This window comes from Azolla caroliniana, unplaced genomic scaffold (genome assembly GCF_043228905.1).
Source record: "Azolla caroliniana isolate FFs.n. ecotype wild unplaced genomic scaffold, voAzoCaro1.0.p SCAF_4, whole genome shotgun sequence".
Classification (NCBI taxonomy): Eukaryota; Viridiplantae; Streptophyta; class Polypodiopsida; order Salviniales; family Salviniaceae; genus Azolla; species Azolla caroliniana.
Genome location: NW_028230439.1, coordinates 17,406,123 through 17,433,895, shown reverse-complemented (window position 1 = coordinate 17,433,895; position 27,773 = coordinate 17,406,123). Strand labels below are relative to the sequence as shown.

At 37.8% G+C, this 27,773-nt stretch overlaps 3 protein-coding genes across 7 annotated transcripts; all 3 read left to right on the top strand.

The window, feature by feature from the left end:
- The first annotated feature begins 1,299 nt into the window (after positions 1 to 1,299).
- LOC147865190 (beta-1,6-galactosyltransferase GALT29A-like) lies at positions 1,300 to 3,921 on the top strand. Its single transcript, XM_087317961.1, has 2 exons — positions 1,300 to 1,737; positions 1,804 to 3,921. The coding sequence occupies exons 1-2, from the start codon at positions 1,355 to 1,357 to the stop codon at positions 2,834 to 2,836; spliced, it is 1,416 nt and encodes a 471-aa protein (XP_087174087.1). The 5' UTR covers positions 1,300 to 1,354; the 3' UTR covers positions 2,837 to 3,921.
- Positions 3,922 to 13,149: 9,228 nt separating this feature from the next.
- On the top strand, positions 13,150 to 18,823 carry LOC147865189 (3'-5' exonuclease domain-containing protein). Of its 4 annotated transcripts, XR_015529625.1 has the most exons (9): positions 13,150 to 14,055; positions 14,509 to 14,631; positions 14,978 to 15,098; positions 15,185 to 15,594; positions 17,212 to 17,285; positions 17,364 to 17,499; positions 17,584 to 17,787; positions 18,064 to 18,429; positions 18,539 to 18,823. XR_015529625.1 is itself a non-coding variant. In XM_087317956.1 (8 exons), the coding sequence occupies exons 1-8, from the start codon at positions 13,177 to 13,179 to the stop codon at positions 18,163 to 18,165; spliced, it is 2,013 nt and encodes a 670-aa protein (XP_087174082.1). In that variant the 5' UTR covers positions 13,150 to 13,176; the 3' UTR covers positions 18,166 to 18,823. The 4 variants fall into 4 exon arrangements, 3 of the variants coding, with proteins under 3 accessions (XP_087174082.1, XP_087174081.1, XP_087174084.1); XM_087317956.1 differs by having other exon boundaries at positions 17,364 to 17,463; positions 18,064 to 18,823; XM_087317955.1 differs by having other exon boundaries at positions 18,064 to 18,823.
- Positions 18,824 to 20,532: 1,709 nt separating this feature from the next.
- LOC147865188 (Cystathionine beta-synthase (CBS) protein) lies at positions 20,533 to 25,186 on the top strand. 2 transcript variants are annotated; one of them, XM_087317960.1, is made up of 6 exons: positions 20,533 to 20,630; positions 20,754 to 20,875; positions 21,108 to 21,550; positions 21,947 to 22,213; positions 23,245 to 23,373; positions 24,762 to 25,019. In XM_087317960.1, the coding sequence occupies exons 1-6, from the start codon at positions 20,548 to 20,550 to the stop codon at positions 24,861 to 24,863; spliced, it is 1,146 nt and encodes a 381-aa protein (XP_087174086.1). In that variant the 5' UTR covers positions 20,533 to 20,547; the 3' UTR covers positions 24,864 to 25,019. The 2 variants fall into 2 exon arrangements, with proteins under 2 accessions (XP_087174086.1, XP_087174085.1); XM_087317959.1 differs by having other exon boundaries at positions 20,543 to 20,630; positions 23,245 to 23,417; positions 24,762 to 25,186.
- Positions 25,187 to 27,773: the final 2,587 nt, after the last annotated feature.

The following is a 27,773-nucleotide window of genomic DNA, read 5'->3' as shown; positions in this document are numbered from 1 at the left end:
ATATGTTGGCCACATAAGAAAACACTATAAAGTATGACAACAAATAATGTAAAGTCGGCATATATCAAGTTATTTAGAATCTAAACTTGGTTCTTGCCAAGAGACCAAAGCCTGGTCAAAATAACTATTCTATACACATTTATTCTCCTAGAAACGTGCATCAACATTGATATGAGTGTGAATATGTTTGATAAAACCTCAAGGAACTAAACAATCAATGAACCTGTTAAAAAAAGAGGTTGGTCATAAAGTAACATACATAAATCACTACAGGTATAAGCGACAACGAACATGTGCATGAGTAAGAACAAGCTACACCTAGCGAATAACACTTGGCTGTAAGATTTCAAAACATTAGCAAACTTGGAATTCGAATGTCAAGTTTCCATTCCTAGTTGAATGACTTCTAGATGATCGCCAAATTTCTCCTTTGTATGGAGAATAGACATGTTGAGTTGCATGCCCTAGCTCCTTTGAAAAAAAAATTGTGTTGATCACCAAAACTGAACCGTAAACCAAGGGGATATTTTTTGCAAGATTTTGAACATAACAGAAAGCTTGGAAAGTAAAAGCAATTTCAAACATAATCACAAAAGCATGTATCTTAATGTGACAAACTTGCATTTTGGGGCAATCGACAAGTCACAAACTAGTTCTCAAGAAAAGCATCCAAGTCTCCAACCAAACCAAAAATTACATCCAGATGCAAAAAGGGGACAAGAGAGGAAGTGTGTGTTCATGCGAACCGGGTACATACATACGCGCAGATATCCAGGGTTAATTTTCGAGTTGTATATTGTGATTCAGGGAGCCTTATCTCGAGTGTGGTTGTTGGTATCCCGAGAGGGTGTCGGGCCACCTTTTGTCTAAACGGGGGGGGGGGGGTCCGCCCATTGGACACTTGTGTCTTGCCCCCCCATGCGGGTAGGGTCCGGTGTGCCGTCCGGCTTCTCTTTATATCTCCCTCCCTGTATGCTTTTTTTCAGCAAGAAAAAACGTGCAGATACATATGTAAATGTGTGTGTGTATCGTGTCAGTCAAGTCAAGTCAAGTGAGTGTCCACGTGAGTCACATGCTGCTTGCTAATCTATCTAATCATAGCTGTCCTCCTGGTCTTCCTTGCCAACTCAGCACGTGCCCGGCCCCGCCCTGGAGGGTGCCATGTCAGCTTTAACGAGCCGACGTGGCCCTCCTGGCCGCCAGCTGGTAGGCTGAGGTGTCCATTCCCAGTCAGCAGCTTGAAGAAAGGATTTCTAATGATTTCTTCTTCGTTTTCTTCTTCTTCTTCTTCTTCTTCTTCTTCTCTCTGTCTGCGTCTGTGTCTCTGCTTCCTAATCCTTTCCCTGCAGCTTCCATGGCGGACCATCCTGTAGGCAACGCTCACCAGCCCGTCATCGCTCCACCTCGCTCCCACCCCCATAAATGGCCCTCCCCTTTCCTCACAGCCAAGATTCTCTTCTTCGCCATAGCTCTCTTCCTCCTCCCTCTTTCTCTCATTATCCTCTCCACCAATTATACCTCCAATCCCTTCTTCTTCCATCCTTCTTCCCTGCAGGTTAAACATTCTTTCTTACTCAACCCTAGCGACGCTCTCTCTTTCCCGGTACTCGATTTTCTTCACAGAAGAAACTTCAACAGCACTCTACTCGCCTTAGCCAAGCGCGACTTATCAGCTCCAGAAGAACAGAAACAGATCGATAAGATCTTAGACGAATCATGGAGGTCATTATCAAAAAGGTTATCTTCTTCTTCTTCTTCTTCTGATAGGTTAGATCTCAATTTCGATGACTATAATTCTCACAGATATAAGGCCAACTATCATCCTTCTAAAGATGCAAGAGAAAGACGTAGAGACGGTTATATTAACAATTACAGGAGAGAGAGATTAGAACGCAAGATTTATAATCACCTTCCTCTTCAACTTTTGAGTCCAAGATTTGAACCTTATTGGTTGGAGTTTCGCCGCCTTCTGCAAGAATGGGTCTCTAATAAGAAGAAGTTAGGACATGAAGAGCCACACCTTATAATGAAAGAGCTACTTCATCTTGTAAAAGAGCCCATAGATCGAGCGGCCATGGAAGCTTGGATGAAGAAGAATGCAAGCAGCATTGATTATATTCACCACAATATCAGGTTTGGGAAGCCTTATCCTTCTTGTGCTGTGGTTGGAAATAGCGGAATCTTGCTTAATCAAAGCTATGGATCTCTCATAGACAGTCATGATATGGTTCTTCGTCTCAATAACGCGAGAATCAAAGGATTTGAGCCTCACGTGGGTTATAAGACGACCATCTCTTTTGTTAATAGCAATATACTTCACATGTGTGAGAGAAGAGCAAACTGTTTTTGCCATCCTTATGGTAATGAGGTTCCATTGGTCATGTATATATGCCAAGTTGTTCATTTCATGGATGTGGCAGTATGTAGCTCGAAGCTCATGAAGGAAGCCCCGATTATAGTTACCGATGCTCGGTTCGATACATTGTGCTCTCGGATAGTGAAATATTACTCTCTTAAGCTCTTCTTAGAGAGGTTTCCTGGGAGAGATCTCTCAGATTGGGTCAATGCACATGAAGGAGCTCTTTTCCATTATTCTTCAGGAATGCAAGCCGTGTTGTTAGCTATTGGGATATGTGAAAAAGTGAGTGTTTTCGGGTTCGGAAAGTCTCCGGCAGCTCGGCATCACTATCATAGCTTGCAAAAGGAAGAGCTTCATCTCCATGATTACTTTGCAGAATATGAATTCTATAAGGATTTGGCAACTAGGAACCCTCAGCTTGTACCGTTCCTCGATGAGGCCGGTTTGTCTATCCCTCCACTAGAGATTTATTGGTGAATTTTGAATGAAAAGAAAATGGATCAAGTGAAGAATTAATTAATCAAGGATGCCCGTATCAGATCGAGACTTTGCATCTCTGAGGCTGGAAAACATCTCTATATGCAAGTATGTAAATGTTTCTAGGCAAGTATGTGGGCATTCATTCTCTGGTCAAGATTTCACATCTTTTGATTCTGGAAGAATCTTCGTAGAAGTATGTGGGCATTCCGTCTTTAGCAAAAATTTGTCATCTTCAGGTCTTTGAACCCAGAAAAGTTTCTGCACAAGTATGTGTCCAATTGTGTCTATGGTCAATAACTAGTATCTTTGAGGCCAGAGAAAATCTCTATACAAGTATGTGGGCATTTCTTAGTAAAAATTCTGCATCTTCAAATCTTTGAGTCCAGAAGAAGAAGTCTTTCTGGGAGGAGTATGTGTGCATTCCTTCCGTGGACAAAATTTACATCGAAGCCAGAAAATTTCTCTATACATGCATCCTCGGCTCTTCGAGACTGGAAACTCTGTGTACAAACAAGTATGCGAGCATTGGTTGAAAGATTATTTCTTCAAGGCCTGTCTCTATACAAGAATAATGTGGCCATCATTTCATCATTTGCCATGTATCTGATAAATGTCTAGCATTCTTCCGTTCTTGATTCTTTGGTCTCTCCTCATCCATTGTATATACTCATATAACCTTGGAAAGAAGAAAGAGCCCATGGAAGTCAATGGGCTGTATATAAATTGCTCATTTTGAAGAAACTGAAAAAAAAACTCATTTGAGCTCAAATCCATGCTTAACTTTAAAGAAAACGAGCAAAAAAAAGGAAAATTGAAGTGGAGAATTCTTCAAATTTTGAAGTTTATTGATTGCATTATTTTGTGCTTCCCCGACAGCTGAAATATTCGCATTAGTTGTTAGATTTCTTTTGGATGGAAAAATGTGACATATTCAGTTGTAGCCAGGTTGTTGGTATAGTAGTTAGTTTCGGTTGCAAATAAGAAAAATGTTAAGTTTTATGCACTTAACATCTATTCTGAAGTGAAGATTTGTAATGCAGCGTTAAGCTTCATCTTATGAAAACATTATAGTATTTCTTTGATTTGTCGATGCTAAGACGGGCACACACGTATCTAATGGGACCCCGTAGTTAAGCAAAATAGCACTTGGTTGACTTTCGTAAATGGAAGCAGTTGAGTAAAGTCTCTAAAATCATGAAGGTATGTCTTAGAAATTGATAAATCTTAACTCATGCTTTTCTTTGCTTTACATTTTTGTAAGTGGGAACCCGTTTGAGTACATTAGAAGTCATTCATGGATAAATCCTACTTTGTAACCTTTCTTGCTCCAACAAACGCGGAAGTATCAGATCCTTACTTTTAAAGTGAGGCTACTTCAAAATGAGATGTCAAGGAATTCACTCCTGTCTATTATAATAGGTGGGCTCAAAACTCAAATTTGCCATCCTTTCATATCAGCAAGATTTGGATGCCATTTTAGTTTATATGTTGTATCTACATGAGCTCCATTATTTGAGATACTTTAGGAGTTATGACCTTGCCAAGGGGTATCCACAAGTGTTTTTCTATTTCAAGGAAAACATTTCCAAACATTTACAGTCTTGTGAATGTGGGGTAAAAGGTATCAATATAAGGACACTTTTAGTTATGATTATCTCAGTCGAAAACAGTATAGAGAGGTTGTCTCAATCAAAAACATACATTAGATATCTCGGACAAAAAACATTAAGATAGGATGTCTCAATCAAAAACATTAAGAGCAGATGTAGGCAATGAAGACACCACCGGTCTAGAGAGAATGTTTTATTGAAGCCATGAATCATGAAGAACTATCTTTTAATTCACCAAAAAGTGGGCTTATTAGGACATCTATCTTTGGGAGAAAACTAAAAAGACATGAGTAGCTTTTTGGGAAAAAAAAAGAGGCATGAGTAGCTAGACATGGTTGAGAGTGCACAAAATACTTACACGCCATGTACTTCTAATCCACTACAATAATAGCCTTCTCTTGTATATAGCAACAAGTGTGTCGACCATGCACAAAAGAATGTCTAGGTACTTCTATTTCTAACCCACATAAGTGTTTCTTTTGAGTTGGAATTTTGACAATCATATATGCTTCTCTTTGGGTTAAATCTTGAGGAATTCAAGAACTTCAAGAACATCGTGGGGAAATTTTAGAGAGATTGGTAAGCGAAGTCTTTATTGCCAAGTCAAAATCTGTTCTATATGGCCATCACTAAACATTTGGAGAATCTGCTTTTCATTTCTTTTTTGTGTTCATATTAATTTTATTCTCTCAACTTGAGATATTTGGTTCTATTGCTTCCAAGATGGCTTACCTTACACATGCGAGGTAGTTGTGTTATTGTTCATGGTAATGTTATAAAGGTGCAAGAAAGTGTGGTAGTTTGAATAAGATTCCAGTGCCAATTGCTCTTAGCGGTGTCAACAAGTTAAAACATTTTTTGGTTATCAATTCTCTTCTTCTATGTGAGAGCCAAGGAATCACGATTCATGACTTCGGGCATTTCAGTTGAGTATGACCATTAGGAAACTCTCACTCTCTATTTGAGGTCATAAATTATAATGCGTTGTCACACCCGGTTTTGGTCTTAATGTAGATATTAAATTATTCTTCGTTATGATTATTTGACAGGTGGTATTCTTTGAATTTTAAATGAATGACATGTGACATTTGTTTAATATGGCTAATTGCGGTATTCTTAAAAGAAAAAAATTTGTTGTAATGCCCTATTTGATGAAACACCCCCATAAAATCTCTCTCTCTCTCTCTCTCTCTCTCTCTCTCTCTCTCTCTCTCTCTCTCTCTACATGCATAATTTATTTTTATATACATAAGAGTACATCTACAAAATCATCTCGATATATTTAAGTTGTCATTAACAATAGTTAGGCAAAACACATGACAATCCTATATGAATGAGATTCATATTGTCATTAATATAAATTATCACAAAGGCGAGGCAAAAAGCATCATGCATAATATAGATTGAACCTTTATGTTGTTTTACTAATTTGAATTTTTGGGCTATGTTACAATTTAATGAATATTGAGGAATTATGTACTACAAACCAGCCTAATTACACTCTTTTTAAGATAATACAACATAAGTTTCATATTTATGGCGAAAGAGAGATAAAAAGGGTTGGGTAGGTTACAACCATGTGAATGTGGCTTTCCTATCTCCTTACTATTGCTATGTTTTATGTTTATTTAATAATCAGTCTTTTCTAAAATTACAACATCATGCCATTAACTGGGCAACAATAGTGTTGGATTGTGAATTTGTTTAGAAAATTGACAATTGACATAATTGATCCAATTGTCAAGTCTTCCACCTTTTGCCTTAAAAAGCAATATTGTATATTAAGATGCTTCAAATTGGTTCTTTACATAAATGGTTTGAGTATAGAATGTGTGCGTCAAGATTCTAAACAAAAAAACTATAGGTAAGTGCATTAAGTTAGCCTCATGGTTTTGAGAACCTTTCATATTCCTCAAACGCATTGGTTTATCAGCCTATCGTCTCGCTTTTCTTTGATGGTGTTAGAATCCATCTAGTTTTTCATGTAAGTCATCTAAATGAACTTCTTGGTGTTGGCGATAATATAGTTACAACTGAATCTTGGTTACTTTTGAAGGTTTAGCTTCTAAACCACATGTATAAGAGAAAATTCTCGATGTTAAAACAAAACATTTGCGTTCTAAAACAATCCAAGAATTTAAACTTAAATGGATAGATACGTCTATAAAATATGTTATACATGAATGAGAAAACTAACTTCGCTAACTTTTCATTGCAAGTGTGCAATGTTTAAAGAGGGGGAGTATGTACGAGCATGACCATAATTTATCCCATGGTAGTTTATTCGACTACATCGAGATTGTTATCTTGTGGTGAACATACCCTTGTAGTGAGCATGCGCCAATACCATGTATGATTCAATGCCATGGTTGTGGTATGAGACACTGTTCAAGGCTCAGGTCCATCTCAATCCCATCGCCCGGGGGTGATCGAGTGGATCAACACCTTTCTTTCTCTTTCTCTTTACTATCTATTATCTATTTCCTTGTCTTATGCTTACATTAGAAATAATCTCTAACATATCTCTCCTTACTTGCAAATTTTTGAAAATGTACAAAAATAAATTACGTTTCATAAGTAACCACTCCCTTGAAAAACACGCAACTAATAGTCCCCATCGGATTACCATACTTTTCCTTTGCAATCGATGTTTGGACAGTTCCTCGATTTATTATGCGAATTTGAAAGTTACGATGAAACCCTCTATCCCACATGAAATTTGTTAAAGGATTGTGCAAATTCTAACATGGTTTGTTATCTTCCAAATATTGTTGTTGATCTTTCCTTGAAGCTACCTATGTAAAGGGTAAATTATGCACTTGAAGTTAACACGATGTAAAGATCTTCTTAGGATAATTGCTCCTCCGATTATGATATTACTTTATCGTGTAAAATCATTAAATGAGTTCACAATATGAGGTAGAAGATGGGGAATCTTATCTCTTGCAAAAAATAAGAATGTATAATTATATAATACTATATCAAGACTTGAGATGGAGATGTGATGCAATAATATTTAAACTAACTTTTGCATTTTGTCTAGGTATCGGATCAGATTAATGGCCACCCTCATAAACATGTCTATATCAAGATCTAGCTTTATGCCATGCTCCTCTAGATGACATTAACTACGATTGAGAGTTTGTACATTGCAGAAAATAAACTCATATTTGAATGGTTTGTTTGCAAAAGAGAATATAAAAATCGTGATGGCTTGATGATGGCGGTTATGTCATAAAGAATTGTGAAGCTTTGATTCCGAGATGGTGCTACATTAGGATAATCGAATATAGCTTGATTTGTTTGATACAAATTGAATGTTGATATTGGAGTTCAAAGTAAGACGAAGTATATGGATTGAATTTAAAAAGATATTTGGAGGGTGTTGAAAGTGAAATTTGGGACTCTAGGGATGACTCTTTTGTTGACATAAATATCCACACCAATAATGAGATGGTCGGATTTGACTTCAATTTCGGGAATATTTATTCCAAATCTAGAACGTGAATGATCATTATATAGACATGTCAAATTTAATATCCTTCACTTAATATCAACTATATATTCGGTTTAACCAGTTGAAATTATTGCACACAGAGAGGGAGTCCGGATGGATGTAGCTCCGTTGGTAAGGTTGTTGAATGAAGACTAGGAGGTCATGGGTTCAACGCCTATATTCTACAATGACATCTCTTAAAGTAAGAGATATGTATAGAGTAACAGAGAGGTGAGAAAATCGGGTTTTGAAACTAGCACGTAGTGCTAATAGTGTAACAAGCTAATTACGATAAAAAAGAGATTGGAGTAGATTAATTGGAATCCCCAATGATTAATTTTTGTTGACCTTGACCCACGAGGATCATTGAATCGATTGAGATGAGACCTATTTGTGGGGGTTTGTACACAGAAAATCTGGAGATAATTTCAGGAGAGGGAGACTCAATTTGTCTATAGTTAGATGCATGAATGTTACCCTTACCATCCATTGGTTTAACCAAGGCATTTATAACACGGCCTAAGAAATAATCATTGAATGGTGTGTGTGTGTGTGTGTGTGTGTGTGTGTGTGATGTTTGCATACAAAAACATATGAATGCATAAACAATATATGGCTTTCAAGAAACATTATATACAATATAATTAAGGAAAAGTTACATAGATGAACGTGGCTTTTAGTGCATGCAAAGTGGAGAGAATGAGGATAAAAAAGGGAGCTCTAAAGTTGGAGCACCCAAAGGGCCCTTTTACATGAGAGCTCTTGCCCATTTATAAAAGTTGGAAACCCTAAAGGGTTCCTTTCACATATGATCCCATTAGCCATTAACCATTTTTACCTAATAAAGGGCAATTCCCCACAAACATGTTTCTTATATGCATTTGTCCTACGACCAATATTTTGGATTGAAAATGCTAAGCCTTGTAGGGTAATTAAAAGTAAAGAACATGACATTATTTCCCTTAACAATTGCATAAGAGAAGGTTAGGTGATCTCCTTGTTGTAAGTTGTAACATTGGAATCTTATTGATAATGGGTTCTCACACTATCTTCATCTCCAAAACAAATGTGAAACCTAGGGAACCCATCAAAATTCTCCATTATAGGAGACATTTTCTTTATTTAGTAAAGACACAAATCAAGCTAGTGTTGTACCAATCTATAAAGTCACATCCAACCCTACTCATGCGACATTATTTGGATCTTGGGTGTGATGTATTTGCAATACTAAATGCACTCGATTCAAGAAAGTCTCAAATTTGTAATGTAAATATACCATCAAACTTGGTTAGGACACTTATGTTTCGTTTGGGCTCTTTTGGGGAACTTTGTGCTAAAGTTACTAATGCCACTTCAAGCTGGCAAGGTTTCTCAACATTAACTTGTTGTGAATCCCTAAGAAAACTTTGATTCTCTTACTCTAGTGCCATGTACTTTGTTATTAAGCATTCTAGATTTGTAAAAATGCATGTATATTCTTGTTTAGTCCATAGCTGCCAATGATGATAGGAAGATTGGGCAAGATGTACCTTGAGAAATAAAACTGAAGAATAAGGGTAATAATAAGGGTAGTAACCAAGAACAAGATCGAATCAAAAGAAGGGATTAAGAGAAGAAGAGGGAAATCAAAAGAAGAACGTAGGTAGGTATATTAACAAGAAGAACGAGAAACTAATTGTCGATAACGTTGTGCGAGGTGACAATGTTCCGTAATGTTACATATTGTGAAATGCACATAAAAGGAAACCAAACCAGCCTAGCTAGCTTCATACTTATCATTCAATATATAGAAGATACAAAGGACCCATTTTGGGACGGCCTAGCTACACGTGTCCCAAAATGGTGTGCTAAAATGGTGGGCTAAAATGGGTGATGTGCTAAACGGGAGTGGCTAAAAGAGTGGTGTGTTCAAATGCATGCTCTTGCATGAAAGGGACACCACATTTCCCCCCTCAGAAAAACAAGGAGTGTTACGCTATGAGAAAAGGAGGGGTGCTAGAAGATAGGCTTGGGGTAGCATATGGCTTGATACGGGCAACATGGGCTGAGGTGAATCGACTGTTGGAATCGCGTCGGAGTAAGTAAGTCGTGGACTTGATGGCACAAATTACGGTGAATGGGCCGATCCACCAGTGCATGAGGGATTCATTGAGACCACACCGCCGGATCGGGAAGTAAACAAGGACTTTGGTTCCATCAGCATACGTCGGGGTGATTTGACCCACGTCGTAGTGTCGCTTTTGACGTTGTTGTGCGACTTGTAGATTTTGGGAGCTGGCTTGTCGAAGGAGGGGGAGCCATTTGTTGGAGATAAAGCCCCCAAGTAGCACTATCCATGTTGGCAGGTTTAGAACAGATGTCAATGGACGTTTCTGGTGGGAGCTGCAGGTCGCGTCCATAGAGTGCTCGAAAAGGGCTGATCCGTGTCGACGCTTGTACGGATGTATTGTAGGCATGGGTGACAAAAGGCAAGATTTGATCCCAGGTTTTGTGGCATGGATCGATGTAAGCGGCAATTTCTTGCTTGAGGGTCTTGTTGAGGCGTTCAGTGAGGCCATTTGTTTGAGGATGGTAAGGGTCTGTAAACACTTGTTGGACACCTAGTTGAGTTGCCACAACATTGAGGACATCCCCATGGAACTGGCGGCCCTGATCAGATAAGATTTGGATAGGGCAACCATGTTGAAATATTACCTTTTGCAAGAGTTGGGAGGCAATTGTTGGCGCAGTGACGTCGGGGATGGCAATAGTTTCAGCCCATCGTGTGAGGTATTCTGTTATGACAAGGATATACCTGTTGCCCCTAGAGGTTTCGGGAAAAGGTCCCATGAAATCCCATCTGACTAGCTCGAAAGGTGACGTGACGGTGATGGGTTGGAGTGTTCCAACTGGCTTGCCCCTAGGTTTGATGCGTTGACACAAAGCACATTGTTTGATATAGGTAGAGACTGAGTGTCTCATGTTGGGCCAGTAATACTTGAGACATAAATTTTCAAGAACCTTGTGAAAACCCAAGTGGCCCGACAATGGGTGGTCGTGATAAAATTGGAGATACGTTTGTTGTAGGGCCTGAGGGATGTAGTGACGAGGCTCGTGATGCGCTTGAATGAAGAATACCAAGTTATCGCGGAGCATGAACCGTCGTTGTGAGGGAAACGGTTGGAGGGAGCGCAACTGATGGATTATCTGTTGGATGGCGGGGTCGTGTTGTTGAAGCATAGCGAGTTGTGACAATGGTATCGGAAGATCGGATGTCTCAAGGAGAAATTGGACAGCCTGGCAATTGGCGCGAGAGAGACTATGAGTGACCAAATTGGTTGCACCTTTTCGATAGGAGAGGGTAAACTGATAATCTTGAAGTGCCAGCGTCCATCGCAACAAGCGGCCTAGGGGGTGAGGTTGATGGATAAGAGAAAGCAAGGGCTGGTGGTCGGTTTCAACCGTAACCTGTCCACCATGAAGGTATGGATGAAAATGTTGGAAAGACCAGACAATCGCAAGTAGCTCTTTCTCAGTGATTGAGTAGTTGCATTCAGCCGGCGTGAGAGTTCGACTAATGAAGGCAATCGCCTTCTCTTGCACATGGCAATCGGCTTGCAAGAGGACGGCTCCTAACCCCTGGTTTGATGCGTCTGTCTGCAACGTGAACGGTTGGTCAAAGTTAGGATGGGCGAGCAACCCCGATTCCTTGACCATGGTTTTAAGGCGACGAAAGCTATCTTCACAAGCAGGATCCCAACTGAATGACATGCCTTTCTTCAAGAGTTGGCGAAGGGGAAAAGTGACCAAGGCAAGGTTTGGGATGAAGCGAAGGGAAAAGGTGATCATGCCCAAAAAACGTTGCAAGGATTTGACTGAAGTGGGGCGAGGGTAGTCGTTGATGGCTGCTACCTTTGCAGGGTCCATACGGATTCCATCACCAGAGATGATGAAGCCGAGAAAACGGAGGCTGGTGCTTCCCCATCGACACTTCTTCCATTGGAGCTGCAAGTTATGCTTAGTTATGCAAGCGAGGACTTCGGCGAGAGCTTGTAGATGGTCCTCCCAAGTGGCCGTGTGGATAAGGATGTCATCGAGATAAACGAGGAGGACACCTTTGTTGATAAGGGCGGCAAAAATGGAGTTGGCCATGCATTGGAATGTGCTGCCAGCATCAGTAGGAGCATGTGTGGGTTGGAGGGTTAGTGATGGAAAACGAGCTAATAATTGGCGGATGGAGACCAATCGCTCTTGTGGATTAAGTGCTACCTGAACTTGGCTAAGGTGGGGGCTAGGGGAGCTATCTTGTAGAAGAGGGATAGGGGAAGCATGTGGGACAAGAAGTTTGTGGGCATCAAAATCAATCACAGCGCGATGCTTGAGGAACCAATCACAACCTAGGGTGAGGGGGAAGAGTTGGTGGGGCAAGACATAAAAGTGATGTGAGAAGGTGATAGTGCCTAAGGTGAAGGTGCAATGGGCTTGTGTGTAGCTAGGTTGGTTTGAAGCATGACGTTGGAGACGAGTTCCAGGAGCTGCTCCATTTGGAAAGGGGGAGGTCGTGCGTGAGGTTGCGAGAACTCAGGCTCCATCGGGGCATCGACGTTGGAGGCGGCGGAAGGGAATTGGGATGCCATGAACAAGGTAGTAGTGGCTAAAATTTGAGCCCGTCATCTCCACCAATTATGTGAAATGCACATAAAAGGAAACCAAACCAGCCTAGCTAGCTTCATACATATCATTCAATATATAGAAGATACAAAGGACCAATTTTGGGACGGCCTAGCTACACGTGTCCCAAAATGGTGGGCTAAAATGGGTGATGTGCTAAACGGGAGTGGCTAAAAGAGTGGTGTGTTCAAATGCATGCTCTTGCATGAAAGGGACACCACAATATGAAGCAATGTATTTTCAGAAAATTCATTATAATTAGATAATACATAATCTGAAAATTTTGATAATGCAATATATCCTAGTGGTGAAGGTTATGGGCGTCCCTCAAAGGAGTGAAGGGTTCAAATCTAATCTAGAGAGAGAGTATGGGCAATTTGGCCATGTGATCATCAATGATATGTAATAGCTACATATAGATATAGCTCCTCCGCCAATATTAGAGGGTCGAAACATATACATACATATGTACATATGATGATATATGTATGTATGTATGTATGTACACACAAAAAACGAAGTAGTTTTGCTGCTAAGTACCAAAATATGTAAACAGAGAAAACAGAAGAAAGAAGGAGAGAATGGCGGCCTACGGTAGCGATGGTGGTGGAGCTGGATCATCATCATCATCATCTTCTTCTGTATGGCCCCTCTCCAACGATTCCATCTGCTTCGTCGACTCCCCATCCTCCCCATCCTTCTCCCTCTTCCTCTCCGCGTTGGATCGAGCTTCCATCGTTGCCATGGATGCGGAATGGAAACCTAATCTCTCCTCCCAAAGGAAGGGTACCGTATCCTCATGCTCTCGCGTCTCAATAATGCAGATCGCTCTCAGAATCCGATCCGATCTGATACCTGACTCTGCAGCGATAAATCCTTCACCTACAAATTCGAATTCTGAAGCTTTGAAATCTACATTACCTAAGTCTGTAAACCTCGATCTTCCTCTTCCGTTATCGGAACATTCAGATGAAGAACCTTCGGAATCCATGGAAAGGGATGGAAAACACAGTCGTGCTCTGTTTAAAGGCCAAGGTTTTCTGGAGCATAGCGTGTTTACAGATCAGGCTGGCCATCTATCATTGACAAGTGCAGAAAATGAAGCTTCAAAGTCTATAATTAATTCTGCAGATATCGAACTTCCTCTTCTACCATCCACCTGTTCAGAAAATAAAGATTCGAAATCTGTACCACCATATATTGTGAAGAACGATAAAAAGTACAATGTTTTAAGGAAAGGTCAACTTTTCATGGACCGGAGCTTGTGTAGATTGAAAGATAAAGAGGAGATGATTTTCCTTTTAGATATGATGTCTCTCCCTGCATCCTCCTTCTGGGAGTCTATGAAAAGAATGCTTGTTTCCCCCACTGTATTGAAACTAGGATTCAAGTTTAAACAGGATTTGATCAACCTCGCAAAAACATTTCCCACACCAGATGCTCATTCTTGCTTCGACAAGGTATGTTTTGACTAATTATTTTACATAACTTGTGAAGTTAATCATTGTCGATTCATATAATATACAGCATTGGGAGATATTCCTTTTGGATTCATCGTACATACAACAGAGGGAGTTTAGCACGCATGATAGATACAACATGTGGAATTAATCCTTGTAGATTCATTAAATACACAACATACAGAGTTAATCCTTTTTAAACTCATTGTACATACAACATGTAGACTTAATCCTTTTACGCTTATAAATATACAACCATCCATAGTTGATTCTTCACTTATACACCATTTGAAGATAATCCTTGTAGATTCATTATATGTGCAACATATGTAGTTTATCTTTCCAAATTCACCACATACAACATATGGAGTTAATCCTTGTGGTTTCATTATGCATACAGCATATAAATATTTAATCCTTGTGTTATGGTTGATTTTTGAATCTGTCGTTCAGGTTGACCCATATGTTGACATTGGTAAATTGTATCGTGAGATTCATGGGTGGAATGGCTTACCTATGGAGAGCTTAAGCTTGGCAACCATATGCGAGAAGGTGGTGGGGTATAATTTGTGCAAGGTAAAGTGAAAGGTAAAAACAATGATCATTTTGATCTATTAATATTCCACTACATTGCAAATGAGCTATCACAAGCATTGCCATACATATGTGTTCGTGCATATGTATATGAATATAAAATTTTATAAGCTTGGCAATCATTCATATGGTTGCTAAAATCATGACACTATCATGAGCTATATGTGTATGTAGGTATGTATATGAATATATTGAGATGAACTTTTTTTATAGTGTAGATACGCAATGATATTTTTCTAGCCATGTTTTTTAATATGTCCAATTTAGTTCATAAGCCCAGGCTATTTTGCGCTTACAAATGTATATTAATTATGATGCTGGCATGCAGGATCTACAATGCAGTAATTGGGAGCAGAGGCCATTAACAGTAGAGCAGCAAGTTTATGCTGCAGCTGATGCCCATTGTCTTCTTGTTGCCTATGACATCCTTGAATCAGATGCATCAGAAAGTGTGCAAATTTATCTGTGTCCACCATTGTTTTTGGCTAGTAATCTCCAATCATGTCATCACATTGTTCAATTGTTGTAATGTTAGGTTATGACGCCAGCTGTTATCACACAACAAGTAGCTCAAAAGGTGGCATTGCAGAGTTGCTTCTCGTTGACGGAGTGAATTTACCAAGTAGTGATGCTAAGGGCAGTGTTCTCCATGCTCACCGTGGTATTGCATCAGTAATGGTTAGGTCTGCAATTTCTGAGGGAATGCTATGGATGTCTGGTTTTTCAATAACTAGTGCCTCTGCTACTCACTTGAGAATGGCAAAGAAGTTTGGGGAAAGGTTGCTAGTGGATACAGCACGAAGCAGCAAACTTGTCCAAAGGAAGCCGAAAATTCATCAAGGGAAAAAGGTGGATCAAATGGATGCTTGCTACTGGTTTGAGCTGCCACCTTGGGACCCCTCACTTGGTGGCGATGGTTTTCCAAAGTTCTTATGTGACAACATGGTAAAGAAGTTAATACTTTATAACTGCACATTGTTTAAGAAGGCCAAGTTTGTGCTGCTATATAATAGTTTTTTAAAATCCTATTTCAGCAGCTAAAACCCACATGTAGATTTTCCAAGGTGCTCACTGAGCAAGTAAAACATTCAAATAAAATAAAGTAGGCTGCACTATGTAGGATGGAGGAGGAAACAACACCTACGTAAGCTTTGGGAAAACAATATTTAGAAAGTTCATTTTATTAACAAATAACATTTCTTCACCTGGGCCCATACCACGTTTATATCTATCATGTCGCTCAGCTCTCTATTAAGAGATGCTTGAGAGAAGGTTTGATATCTAATGCTGGACAGTATGTTGTAAGTGCTGGAACAAAAATGGGTTCAATTCAGTGCTTCCAAATGGAAAATGAGATCCATGATGGCTTGAAAATCAACAGCTTCCCCCAAACTGAGTGACTGTATAGGCAAGTTCATAAATAATGATTAAGGACTTCCACCAGCCTCAATGCACAGCTGGCAGAGGTGGTCATCCACAAACAAAAGTATCCGGTGTGATGGCCAAAGCTTCCATAAGTGCATCTAAAAGCAATGAAGACTATATTTTGTCAATCAGTTGTGGATCTTTTTAGGAACCAATATTGCAAGTGCAACAACAGTGGGTTCACTATCGTATGATCATATTTGGAAAGGCTCTCCGGGTATGATAGGATTATGTTTAAAACAAATTTGCTTATTTGAAAACAATTTGGTGACCGTCAAGCATCTGATGCCATTCTCCTTAATTGCCTTAAGTTTTGTGAGAAGATTCTGTCCATCTACATCTTCTTCTTTGGAACATCAAAAAAGTTGAATATTGGGTGAAAACACAGCCAGGCCAAAGGTGATAAAAACCTGCCCTAGAAATAACAAAATGTGAATAGAGGTCTCTCGATTTATAAAAAGAGCCCCACTGTCCAGTGACAGAGTTCTCGTGGTTGTCTGATTTGGAAAAAGTATTGATCAACTTATAAATGTAGTTCACTCTACAAGAAATACTGAATTATCAAGGAGAAGGTTGATACGTCAAGTTTGTGATGAGAGGAATGATTTAAACAAGCAGAACTACTGTGTTCTCACAATGCTGAATCAATGTCGGTGACTTTCCTGACTCGTGAAATGTAGAGTCAGAATTTTGGTGTTAGAAAGCTTTGTTTTACTTCTATAGTCTCATAAATTCTCCAGGGAAAACTTTCCTCAGGTTAAATGTTGCCTCATGGCATGAGCGGTATCCATGATGTAAGCAACCACTTTCATGTTAAAAATATGGATACTGGTAACAAACAATGTTCTCCATCTAAACTTCCTCTGTAACTTGTATCAAAAGACACTGGAATTCAACATCCTTTAAAAATTGAGAACTCTCAAATGCTCAATGATAAATTTCTGTTTGTAATGTTTTTAGTCTACTCAGTGATTAATATTTCATGCACAACTGTGTACATATTATTGTTGAGATGATGTCATGGAAGATAAAAACATGATGTATTCTCCTGAAGTCCTATGTAACACTCAGGGTAATCTATTTTCTTGATTCACTTCTGATCAAATCTGAATGAAAGAGTTCCAATCTTTCTATTAGGTGGAGGGATTGGCGAAACAGCTGCGAAATGTGGGTATTGACACAGTTTCCCTTCGGCAAAAATCGGATCCAAGGTGCGTAGTCTGATATATTCTCTTCTATTGATTGTTTATTTTATTACAATACAATAATTAATCGCAAGTTTTTGGCAGAAAACTGGTGGAATTAGCTGAGAAGGAAGGGCGGGTTCTTTTGACTCAGGATGTCAAGCTTTTGCGTCGCCGTCTTATTCCACGCAATTTAGCATACAGAGTGAGAAGCCTCGGTAAACAAGAGCAACTAGCTGAGGTTTGATAGGGTTTCTTGTAAGTGCAGTGACAACAGCCCTGTTGAAAGCCTAGACAATTCTAAAACCTAGTTTCTCTGGAGCAGGTAGTCAAAACATTCAATCTGATAATTTTGGAAGACAACTTACTGTCGAGATGCACAAAATGTAATGGAAACTTCATACCCGAACCACTCACTCCTGAGGACGCAATGGCTTCAGTAGCAGATGGTCAGTCTATACCGGAATATGCAATTGCTGAACGCTTACTATTTTGGCAATGTTCAGTATGTATGCACATGTATTGGCAGGTAAAGACTTAGACTTCATATCGTAGATGAATTTGACATCAAAAGTAAAACAAATGCTCAGGTGTATGCATGCATGTGTATTGGCAGGTAGGGCTTAGACTTCGCATCTGGCATGAATATAAAAGACCATTCAATATGGTTGCACACTCGACTTAAAAGTTAATTGAAAAGATCCTAGGATATGGCATTACAGTTGTATATGGACCAGAAAACTGATATGTGAAGATTACGTTCATTCTCTAAAATGTAAAGTTTCGTTGGTCTGTATCTTTGCAGGGAAATCAATTCCATCGAGCATTGGAGACTTTCCAAGCATTTGCACGCAAGGTCCAGATGTCACAGCAAGTGACAGAAAACATAGATCTTCGTCAGCTTTGACTAACATGTTCATCTCAGTGCCAAAATCTGTGATCTGTATCTAGATGCATTTCTTTCAGGCGTCTCGGGTTAGTTGCATAAGACTGATTGACAACTATCTATGATGAGGTTATGAGATTTAAATCAATAGCAGAAGTTTTTAGTGCATTGATCTCTGGATAGATTGACTATTGAGAAGTGGAATAGGATATGTTATGTACATGAGCGAGCCTCTACACTATGCTAACAGTTTCTCATGTTCTACATTGGCCAAGCAGTTTCAAGGTAATTTTTCAAGACTTTTTTAGCTGCCCAAGTTAGAGTTTGTTGATAACATGTTGGTACAACTAGTCTCTACAATCATCTACTGATTATTAAACCACACGTGATACAGCCATGGGTATGATTACCAAAAGCGTTATGCAAGTATTAACCATACAGCCAATCGAGCTTAAACACAAGTTCAAGAGAAGTGAGAGACAATAAACAGAAATGGTACTGCAGTGAAAAAAATAGGGTTGGAGTTCACTGCAAATTTTAAACTCTGTACCAAGCATGATTTGGAAAAAATACCAAACTAAAGATTTTACCTCTTGATGTAAGGATATGTTCTGTCATGGATGCAGATGTGTTGTACTATGGAACATTAATGTAAATGAAATATTCTCTTAGGGCATGAGATCTAGCATGTAAAGTGATCCCAAGATTGCTTCAAATTTGTGAATTCAGAACAAAACTTTGTGATGGAGGGACTGATTGCAATTTCTCATGTCGTACAACGATATGGATATGAATGCAGCATATTAAATGTGGTTAACCAACATCTTATACTCAATTATAAATAGTAGTTGTCTATAAACATTATAACATTGCGCATAAGAGGAAATACGTATAATACAAAAGTAAGTCATATAATAAGAGAAAGAACTAGTTGATGTATGTGACACTAGCTTTGATGGGAACCATGTGTATGGGCTTTGATTTTGAGCAAAGGTTATGATTGGTATTTGCTTTATTGAGATCATTAGGTATGTGTTTTGATTTTGACCAGAGGCTACATGTTATTATAACCACTATCATCATAAACATAATATGTTGTATGATATGAATGGAGTGAGACACACCTAAGAAGGCATGCAAATGAATTGGGGGCCATGTTGAAGTTTAATGTTCTTCACAACAAAATAGATAGGTAAAGGTTTTGATGCTAATAAAACCTTATAGCACTACTAGTTTAGATTGATGATACGTGTTGCATGGAGATGTAATGTTTGATAGATTCTTTACATAAGTTATATCTTTGTCACAAACACTATAGAATCTTTTGACATTGGAGGAGAGGAGATGGAAGTGAGAGGACCATGTATTATAGATGGCTGATATGGAGGATTATGTCCAAAATATGGTATGTCGTTGATATCTAAAAATCGTCATTTACTCATGTTCAATTCGGCCGTTTTTTGTTCAAGTTATTTCTATCAAAACCAAGACGATGTTGTACTTTACACAAATTTGCTTGATGGATAATGCACGGTTTATGAGTGCGATCAATATAATTGGCATTAATTTTATGGGAAATATCAATGTTAGTTCTTCTCATGTTTCAATGTAATATTAATGGTAATGTACTTTTCTAAATGTGCATTTGCATGGCGAAAACTTTATCTATATCAATCATTTACCCTATACATTTAGAAATATTAATATAATTGGCATTAATTTTATGGGAAATATCAATGTTAGTTCTTCTCATGTTTCAATGTAATATTAATGGTAAGGTACTTTTCTAAATATATTTATCACAAGGTAATCTATACATAAATCCACCATTCAAGTATGTATTGAAATATTAATCTATGGATGCATGCTGAAATTAACTCATCAATTTAATCCTAAGACTAGGCTCTAGTTGGTTGAGCAATGTGAAATCCAACACAAATTTCTGCCCACTATTGGATGGTGCAAATTAGTATAAAAAGCATGTGATAGTATTACGGTTCGACATTCGTGCGATGGTAGCATGAATTAGGAGCCTAGCGAAGATCCAGTTCACGTGCATATATGCATCTCAACTCCAAATGTAGATTAGCGTCTCTACGATATGAGGGAGGATTATCTACAGTTGGGCTTATTTCTATGGGACTCATCGAGATGGTTTGTGCTTGCCATGTGCATAGCGTAAGTTTTGGGTCATGATGAGATGGGTCGAGGCGAGGCATGAAAGGATGAAGTGAAATTTTAGGAATGCAAACGGGCAAAAAAAAATTTGAGAGAGCCTGGACATGTCCGATGTGAAGTGGACATAAGAGGCCCAAGGAGAAGGAAAGTGATGGAAAGGTAAAACCCAAAGGAATGGGATGGGCTTGGGACCTATCTTCCATTTGTGACTCTCTGTTTGGTTTAATGCAGAGCAGACAAAACAGAGTTTCATCCTTCCTTCCAGTTCCACATTCAGAAGAAGATTGTGTGCCACTTCTCTGGTGTCGGTAATCTTTTTTTTCTTTCTTTCTTTCTTTTTCCCATCCTTTTTGTTTTGAAGGATGATCCCAACTGCCCACATTTTCTTACTGTGTGTGAAAAAACACAACACTACTTCTTTACACAACCAGATCCTTGGAAACAGAGCAATATCATAACATGTCAGCGTCGATTCACCGTGCCCGGGAGGTTGTGAGCTCTTACCTCTCCAGCATACCTGTTTCAACTTGCGAGGAGGTTCCACAGAATGAAGGTAAAATAATGGCCACATCAAACGCACATACCTATGCATAGTATATGTGTACATGTGTATTTGGTAGTGAGCCCGTTTTTGGCCTTGTTGACTCAATTAATCTCTGATTAAGCAAGATGCTCGCTAACTAACTGCATAGTCCATGCAAACTGTGATTAATCAGTCAATTCTTGCTTTTGCACTGATGGTCTTCTTTAATGGCAATATCAACATTCTCTTTTCGGTTTCACAGTGATAGAGATTTCGGCTGACCTATCCATTGGAGAGGCGGTGGAATTCCTGGCAAACTATGACATTTTTTCAGCACCAGTACGAAACCCAAATGCAGGCACAGAAGGAAACTGGTCTGAACGATACATAGGCATTTTGGATTATGGAGCCGTAATACTATGGGTTCTTGAGCAAGCGGAGGTCTCAGCCTTAGCATTAGCAGTTGGCTCTGCCACTGCAGCAGGAGTGGGTGCCGGAGCTCTGGGAGCTCTGGGTGCTCTTGCGGTTGGTGCAACTGGCCCAGCAGCAGTTGTCGGCCTAACAGTTGCTGCCGTAGGTGCCGCCGTCACTGGTGGCATTGCTGTGTCTAAAGGTATCAGCAAAGATCCTCCATCAGCTGTTGATGCTCTTGGGGAGGACTTCTATAAGGTCATCCTCAGGGAAGAACCCTTCAAATCCATCAAGGTAAATTTGATCATTCACTTGAAAGCACCCATGTGTTAGTTTGGAGAGGATTTTTGTAAGGGTCATCCTTAGATAAGAGCCCCTCAAATTCATCAATGCAAAGCTTGTTTCGATAACTCTTGAAAGCACAGAATTTCCTAGTTAACAAAAATCTTGGTTTCGGAGAATTGTTTTAGAGGGTTATCTGTAGAGAAAGGACCCTACAAATCAAGTAAGAGATTCCTTGGAATGTGAAAGAAAAACCTTGACACACTTGTTGTATAGAAAATTGTGTTTTGGGGAGGGTTTTTATAAGATTCTGGATGGAAAATAGCACTTACAATCAATCAAGACAAGATAAATAAGTCCTCTCAAGGATGTTAAACTCCTAGCCTGATTTGCTGGTTGGAATTTCAGGTTGCAGATGTTGCCAAGTCATATTGGTGGATACCTTTTCTTCCTGTGACGCAAGACGACTCCATGTTGACGTTATTGGTGCTGTTATCTACATATCAATTGCGTAGTATTCCTGTTGTAGATCTGGAAAGGCCACAAATAAAGAACTTTATCACCCAGTCAGCTGTGGTGCGAGAACTCAGCCAATGTAAAGGACGTGATTGGTTTGATAAAATAGCATCTCAGATGATTAAGCATCTTACTTTTCCAGTGATGCACCCTAATCAGGTAAATCAGCATCAAAGACAATTGTGTTTATTAATGGGCTCCAACAGTATATGGGTTTGTGCATTGGTAGGAAGATTCTATATGCAAATATGATAAGTGTGATCAGAACTTTCCCCATGTATGATAAGGACATGTTTGCGTGATAAGAACTTTTTATATGTATAATAAATAGATAAATAGATGGATAGATATCTTTTTAACATCCACAGGAGACCGATTGCGATTTTTCAGTTGGGGCCTAGCCCATGGCGAGGATTGAACTTGGGTTCTCTCAATTTTATGACTTTGATGCTACAATGTAAACCACCAAGCGAACTGCCAGAGAGATAAGATATGTTTATGAGATAAAACTTTTTATATGTAGGATTTCAATTGTAATGTTGATTTTATTTGGGTTTATTGAGAAAATATCAATGTTATCTTATTTTGCAAAAAGGAATTTCAAGTTTCAAATGAAACTACTAAATCTCCTATCATTCCAATGGGGATGGTGGGTAAAATGGACTTACCATCTTTTACGTAACTTAAGACACATGTTTCGCGAGAAGGAACTGCTTCCTAACCAGATATAAGAAAAACACATTGTCTTGCATTCCAAAATTCTAGCAATGTAATTCCAACAGTTCAAAGAGTGTGAATGAACATTATGAATCAAACTTCTCTTTCCTAGTACTTTGCATACATGAATCTTAGTAATTAGATCATGATTGTACTGAATATCACAAAGGTTATAATCCAGGTGTTCACTCGAATTCATGTAGGAGGTTATGCATAAGAAAAATGTCCATGATAGTACAAATTTGTGTAAAGTGGAAACTACTGCGAAATAACTGGAATTACTAGAGGTTCAGATGCTATATATGCTGTCAAATCTCCTGCAACAAGTCTTGTAATCTAAACATTCAATTGAACATTTTTACTGCTTTCTCGTTACTTCTAACACAGCAGATTTAAATAGCATTTGAATGGTTTTAGCATTTTTAATGTAGCATGGAATCCATATAAGAATGGAGTGTTGTGTCTGTACGTAGGTGGTGACAATTGATGGTAAGAAGCTCGTTTTAGAAGCGTTTGTCTGCATGAAAGAGAAGAAAATAGACGGACTTCCTGTCATTGATGGTGAAAGCAGAAAAATCATAGGAAACATCAGCATACGTGATGTACGCCACCTACTTCTGAAGAGAGAGCTCTTTGCAAAACACAAGTACTCTCTACCTATTTAACTTTGTTATTTCATTAAATTCATACCCATGGAGTTTTGTGTCACACATTGCATAAATCATTTATTCTATTCAACCATATGTGAACTATTGTGCATTATGCTTTCTTGTTTCTACAAAAAAATATCCAATGTTTATGTATTATCAATACTGTCTGACATTTGAGCATGCTTAGAGTTTGGAGCAAAAATTGAAGGGAAATAAAATCACATACATCACCACTTCTCTAGACATAGAAAAATATTTTGCCTCATGCATGAAGTGCTGAAAGTGTGTTGAGATATTCTTTTGATTACTTTCTCATTGTAATAATTTTGTGTGAGAATCAATATTAAAGGCTTGACTAGTTAGAGTCAATGATAAATTAATTCTTAAAGATTGTGTAATCTATCTTAGAGAGACTCCACAAAACTACCATAGTATAAGAAGGTTTGAGTATCACAGAGATAGTGTATAGAATCCAGGATTTTGTAGATTATGTCTACCATATGGAACTCTGCGCTAGATTTTGGAACTTTGATGCACAGTTGGTTGTTTGAGATGGATTTTGTGATGTAAGTGCGTCAGAAATTCCAAGGCAGTTGCTATGGTAGCTTGCGATGCATATTATAATGAACTCCAACTATGGTAACCATCTCTGATAGTATACTCCAAGAAGCAAATATTTATAACAGATATATTATGGAAGAGAACTATAGATCCCCTGGCGTGAGGCAAAATTTTATAATGTTCTTGTCATTCAACATACTGGAAGGATTGACCTGAAATATTAACAAAATTGGTGAAGTGTTTCCAGGAAGAGATACCATTGGTGCATAGCTACTTTCGCTGTAGTAAAGAAGAAAAAAGAGGAAGGCATTTGATACTACTCCAAATAATGAGGTGTTTACCTGCTGGAAGTCCAAAATCTTATTGTAAGCATTTCACAATAGGGTCAATGTGAGCGCCCACTGCGTTGTGTATGGATAAGGCCTGATCACTGAGGACTCCAAATCTATTTCACAATCAGTTTCCATATGGCTGTGATAGCTCGACTCATTTTGTGCCGTTATCTTAGGTTTGTAGAATGACTTCGTTGTACTGGACTTTCAGTATTTTCCCTGCAGTCTGTACTCGAATAAACTAACATCTAAGTCCATACTTAGCCCATTGTCAAATGATGCTCCTTTATGTAATGGATTCATTGTATGGGCATATGATATGTTACATCTTTTCCACTTACTCTCATGGAATGTGTCACCTTGAGGTTATGTGCATGTAATGATACATGAATCGTAAAAGGTATAGAGATACGAAGCAAACAATTCAGAGAGTTTTCAAATTTGCAGGGCCTTAACAGTTGCAGACTTCATAGAGATTTTGCATTCAAGGAGTTTGGTAAAGCATATGATGCCGGCAATTACATGTACACAGGATGCTACTTTGGGTGATGTCATCAACATTATGTGCATTAACCGCATACACCGAATTCATGTTGTTGACACTGCATACCAGGTTGTGGGTGTTATCACATTATGTGATGTCATCTCATGCTTTATTGTAGAACCTCCTGACTTTGCTGATAAGTATTTCAATGGTATATTCAAGAGTATTCTTGCTAGCCATGCCTCTTCAGTTAACTAGAAAACAGGCTACTCATGTCTCATATGCATTCATACAATGTAATGAAAGGATGAAACAGTGGCAATGATAAGTAGTAAGCCATTCAAAAAAGAAAAAGAAAAAGAACAAAATTACATATTCTGGTTCTTGACATATTTTGTTGAATTTCCTCATTGTTTGTGAGTTGACTTGCATTTCTGTACTTACATATGTATATATGTGTATATATGTATATGTGTATATATGTATATGTGTATATATGTATATGTGTATATATATGTATATATATACATATGTATATGTGTATATATGTATATGTGTATATATACGAAACAGTGGCAATGATAAGTAGTAAGCCATTCAAAAAAGAAAAAGAAAAAGAACAAAATTACATATTCTGGTTCTTGACATATTTTGTTGAATTTCCTCATTGTTTGTGAGTTGACTTGCATTTCTGTACTTACATATGTATATATGTGTATATATGTATATGTGTGTATATATGTATATGTGTGTATATATGTATATGTGTATATATATGTATATATATACATATGTATATGTGTATATATGTATATGTGTATATATATGTATATGTGTACATATGTATGTGTGTACATATGTATGTGTGTACATATGTATGTGTGTACATATGTATATGTGTATATATATGTATATACACATATACATATGTATATGTGTATATATGTATATATATACATATACATGTGTATACATATACATATACATGTGTATACATATACATATACATGTGTATACATATACATATACATGTGTATACATATACATATACATGTGTATACATATACATATACATGTGTATACATATACATATACATATACATATACATATACATACATATACATATACATATACATATACATATACATATACATATACATATACATGTGTATACATATACATATACATATACATGTGTATACATATACATATACATATACATGTGTATACATATACATATACATATACATGTGTATACATATACATATACATATGTGTATACATATACATATACATATGTGTATATATATACATATACATGTGTATATACACATATACATATGTATACATATGTATATATGTAATAGAGAGAGAGATGGATATACATGCCCATACTTACAAATCTTGAAGTTTGATTATATTATTCCACATGTTTGAGAAATCATTCTACACAAGTTGAGTTGGAATATCATATTGAACATTGTATTGCGGTTTAAGAATTTTTATAAAAGGAGTTCACTTCATCCAAGGTATTAAAGTTGGGCTAGATTGTTGAGAGTAAGGGATACGCCCAAGTGATTGTCAAGCTTACATTGTAAAATTTGCTTTGCATTTGCTTGATATACCCTCATTAGAGAAACGTGGTATTTCAAAGCTTTATTTTGCTCTTTCATTTGCATTTGCGTGCTGTTTCCATTATCTTGATATCCCTTGAAGGAGAGAAATTAGTCTTTGATATCCCTAGGAGAGAAATTAATCTTGATATCCTGTGAAGGAGAGAAATTAATGGCAGTTTTTATGAAAGTTTTTTTTCTCTTGAGTTTATTTTTTAGAAAGTATTTCATCTCCCAAATTTCAACATTGGGTTAAAACGCCTAACGGTAAGCGATGTGCCCAAGTGGTTAGTTATCTTGTGTTTGCGTTTGCGTGCTATTTCCCACTAGCTTGATATCCACCTTTGGAAAGAAATTAAGGGTGGTTTTTATCAAAGTTATATTTGCTATTAAATGTTTGCAAATGTTACTTGTTTGGTGAATTTTTTGTGATTTCTAACAAAGTTTAATTTTGTTTTTGAATGTTATCAAACGTTGTAATTTGGAGGATTTATGGTTCCACTTTGTAAGGCTATTTGAATGGATATAGCTGAAAAGAGTTTAGAGTCTCTTTTATAGGGCTCTATGACTCGTTTTATATTCGTTGAGACTCATATGGCAGTCTTTTCATGGCAAGCATAGATTTTTAATATGAAATCAACATGGAGATTAAATTCCTGAAAACCTTAGTAGGTTCCACTTGAATGATTGGAGATATGGAATTGTGTTCCAAGTAATTGAGTTTGTAGTATTGTTGCTATATGCTATTTAAAAACATATAGGTAATATGCAAAATATGAAATAAGCTTGATGATAGTTGTATAATATTTAGAAATAATGTCAAATAAGGTCAACACTAGTATAAGATGTAAAAATATTTCTTTTTAGTTGCTTGAAACTTGCTTTATCATCTTTGAATTACTACATTTTCGGTGCCACCAAGGTAGCCACTTCAATGAATATCATGATTGATTGCATAGATTACGAGCAAAGGAGGTTCTGAGTTGGCTACTATGTTAGTATGAAATCCAAGGTGATTGTGTTTCTTTCCCACACACCAACTTGTTTATGTCATTACCATTTTTGGCATATATTTTTAATATTTCTTGAAGGTTTCTCTTAAAACAATGTTATTTGCAAAGCCAAATGTGCGCTCTTTGACAATGAAATGATATTAATTTACCAAGCACAAAAAGATGCTAAAAGAAATATAATTTAATACATTTTAAATCGTAGAGGTTAACGAGGTTGCCCATTAAGTGTTGTGATTTGGCTTTTGTTGAGAATGTTTAAAAGTTATAACGGCTAGCCCAACGGCTAGTTAGTTTCAACAGCTAGTTAGCCCAACGGCCAGATCTTGGCCTTTATAAAGAGGGACTTTC

Excerpts from the sequence above, each read along its gene's own strand:
- LOC147865190 (XM_087317961.1), top strand. The coding sequence starts at position 1,355 with ATGGCGGACCATCCTGTAGGCAACGCTCACCAGCCCGTCATCGCTCCA. Across the intron at positions 1,738-1,803 it reads TGGAGGTCATTATCAAAAAG|ATATAAGGCCAACTATCATC; the intron begins GTTATCTTCTTC and ends TAATTCTCACAG.
- LOC147865189 (XM_087317955.1), top strand. The coding sequence starts at position 13,177 with ATGGCGGCCTACGGTAGCGATGGTGGTGGAGCTGGATCATCATCATCA. Across the intron at positions 15,099-15,184 it reads TGAATCAGATGCATCAGAAA|GTTATGACGCCAGCTGTTAT; the intron begins GTGTGCAAATTT and ends TTGTAATGTTAG. Across the intron at positions 17,788-18,063 it reads GTATGCACATGTATTGGCAG|GGAAATCAATTCCATCGAGC; the intron begins GTAAAGACTTAG and ends GTATCTTTGCAG.
- LOC147865188 (XM_087317959.1), top strand. The coding sequence starts at position 20,548 with ATGCAGAGCAGACAAAACAGAGTTTCATCCTTCCTTCCAGTTCCACAT. Across the intron at positions 20,631-20,753 it reads GTGCCACTTCTCTGGTGTCG|ATCCTTGGAAACAGAGCAAT; the intron begins GTAATCTTTTTT and ends TTACACAACCAG. Across the intron at positions 21,551-21,946 it reads AACCCTTCAAATCCATCAAG|GTTGCAGATGTTGCCAAGTC; the intron begins GTAAATTTGATC and ends TTGGAATTTCAG.